The following is a 2500-nucleotide window of genomic DNA, read 5'->3' as shown; positions in this document are numbered from 1 at the left end:
TTCGTGGGAAGTGTAGCAGGTTTGGGTTTCAACTTGTGTGACTGATAAGTGAAGATTAGTGGTTACTTTGTTTTTTTTATCGATATATCGCCTGTCGTATAAGTTATGTATTTTTTATGCGGTAAGTTATGACGGGGTTTTAGGATTCATGTGCATCTGATGCTTTTTATATAATCATATAAATATACCTAATATTTGAGAGTACTGGAATCCAATCTAGCACAAGACGTGAGTAATCATAAAAGACATCAAATTAAACAATATGATTATAAATAACATTCCATTCTTATCATCATTATTTCCCATAAACATAATTATATTTACTATCATTATATGATCTTTATTAGGCATTATTTATTATACTTTATCATCATTGTATTGTACATATATTATCGACTTTACTATCATTCTATTTTATTCCCATAGACCTATTCCTAACTATACCCCATCTAACCATAGGTGTTGCTGGTTGCCAACGTGGCGACCTACTGAGGGCTTACCATCCCCTCGTACAACCAAATGAATGCACTTGCTGAATACTACGAGGGCCAAGATTTCGTCATTCTTGGCTTCCCTTGCAACCAGTTCGGTCTGGTAAGAGGATGTTGTTCTCTGTGAGGGATATGGGTTTCTGGAAAATGGATATTTATTGTTGTTTTTTGTTAGTGTGCTTGTGTGTTTGTTTGTTTTTGTCAGTGTGCTTGTGTGTTTGTTTGTTTGTATATGTGTGTCTCTATCTCTGTGTGTCTTTATGTCTGTCTGCCTGTCTCTCTCCCTCTCTGTATATGATAGATGGATATATCTATCTATCTGTCCATGTAATGTAGATGGATAGAGGAAGGAGAAAGAGAGAACTTTCTCGACATCGCTCACTTTTGCCCATTTCATATAATTATTTTTCATACAAGCCCTTTATTCGTATGTAGTGTCCAAAGTCAATTTCACCAAGGCAGAGTCATCGTTTGCATTAGTTTCTCTATTTACTTTGCTTATGTAAATGAAAAAAGAAAACGAAAAAGAGAGAAAGAAAGAAAGAAAGAAAAAAGAACAAGCATTATATGGGGGTAATACCTAATGAACAGTTAGTTGCTCGTTTGTTGTAATTTCGTCAGGCATTTCCAGTTGTGGATAACAAAGAATCATTATCTTCTCGGTCAGTCAGAATCTTAAGCTGGATGCTAAAACTCCATTGAACACAAAGAAATGAAAATATAATTTACTATACTAACTGTTTAGAAGAAGAGAAAAAATGCGTTCAATCTTTTGCGATTTGGGCCATAGGTTGTCATGAATTCTCATGATATGCCTCCAGGACTTAAGGTAATTTGTATTAACCGTGAAATGGAATAAATGCAAGTTAAATTATTGTACACAACGGCAAAGTTTGTTAGGAAGCTGCGAAACGGCACTAATCAAATTGAACAAGGGATATATAGATAAATGACCATAGTGTAAAAGTTGACTCAGTATGTCCACTGAAGTTGTAGTGAAATGCTTCCTGTTTTACTGGTTTTATGAATAGCTTATAAATGATGAAAAATAACAAGGGAGATCCGTTTTCAATAGTGATTTTTCGCTTTACATCTCTTTTTTTATATATTTTTTTAGATCTCGTCTCGTTTCAAAATCGTATTTTCAGAAGATGAAGAAACATGTCTAATTAACATTCCTTATGTGAATAGTATGAAAAGCTGCATGATTATTTAACCGCACAATTGCTTTTAGAGAAAGGGAGTGTAGTTACCGCACCAAACAAGAGTAAAAGTAATACAGTTCCATATTAATTCTCTAGTGATTTATGGAATATTTTTTACTTGCTTTTGCCTCCACTTTGCGCTCCATTTGTTTAATCATTTATTTTCTTGGTGTTGCGTGAGGTTTATGTGAAAACAAATACTGACGTCGTTTCTGCTGGAAAATTATGGGTGTGTTACTCCTGGAATCGAACAAGTGATTATATACTGGTAATGATTTATATGTCTTGGATATGCTTATCAGCCAATAAACGAAATTAAAGGAACATTAAACTAAAGTGTAGCTAAAAGTACTGCTTGTGGATGTTTGCGTTCGTGTCTTTTACCGGATCACTATTTGATATCTTTAATCCCTTGTCTCATCAATATCAGTTTTATTATTCCCGTTTATTATTGTTATTGTTAACTTTCCTGCTGTAATATGTCCATATATATATATATATATATATATATATATATATATATATATATATATATATATATATATATATATATGTTGTGTGTGTGTGTGTGTGTGTGTGTGTGTGTGTGTGTGTGTGTGTGTGTGTGTGTGTGTGTGTGTGTGTGTGTGTGTGTGTGTGTGTGTGTGTTTTACAGTACAAATGCTAGAATTCAGATCACACGGTTATACTTTCCTCATAGAAAATGGGTTTGTTATCTGCATAAAGTTACCGTAGACTTGTATATTTTTTTAAATTGAGTTCTACCTTATTTCTTTCTTTCTTTTTCTGTCTGTTTCTTCCTTC

The 2500-nt window shown here is 33.4% G+C and overlaps 1 protein-coding gene across 1 annotated transcript in view; it reads left to right on the top strand.

Annotated features, from left to right (window-relative positions):
- Nucleotides 1-2500, top strand: part of LOC119579407 (glutathione peroxidase-like) — a 3940-nt gene that overhangs the window by 210 nt on the left and 1230 nt on the right. Inside the window, exon 2 of the mRNA XM_037927203.1 lies at nt 460-594. Coding sequence (XP_037783131.1) covers nt 460-594 — 135 coding nt within the window. The remainder of the gene's footprint in view (nt 1-459; nt 595-2500) is intronic.

Source organism: Penaeus monodon, chromosome 12 (assembly GCF_015228065.2).
Source record: "Penaeus monodon isolate SGIC_2016 chromosome 12, NSTDA_Pmon_1, whole genome shotgun sequence".
In the NCBI taxonomy this organism is placed as follows: Eukaryota; Metazoa; Arthropoda; class Malacostraca; order Decapoda; family Penaeidae; genus Penaeus; species Penaeus monodon.
This window is presented reverse-complemented; position numbering and strand designations above follow the sequence as displayed.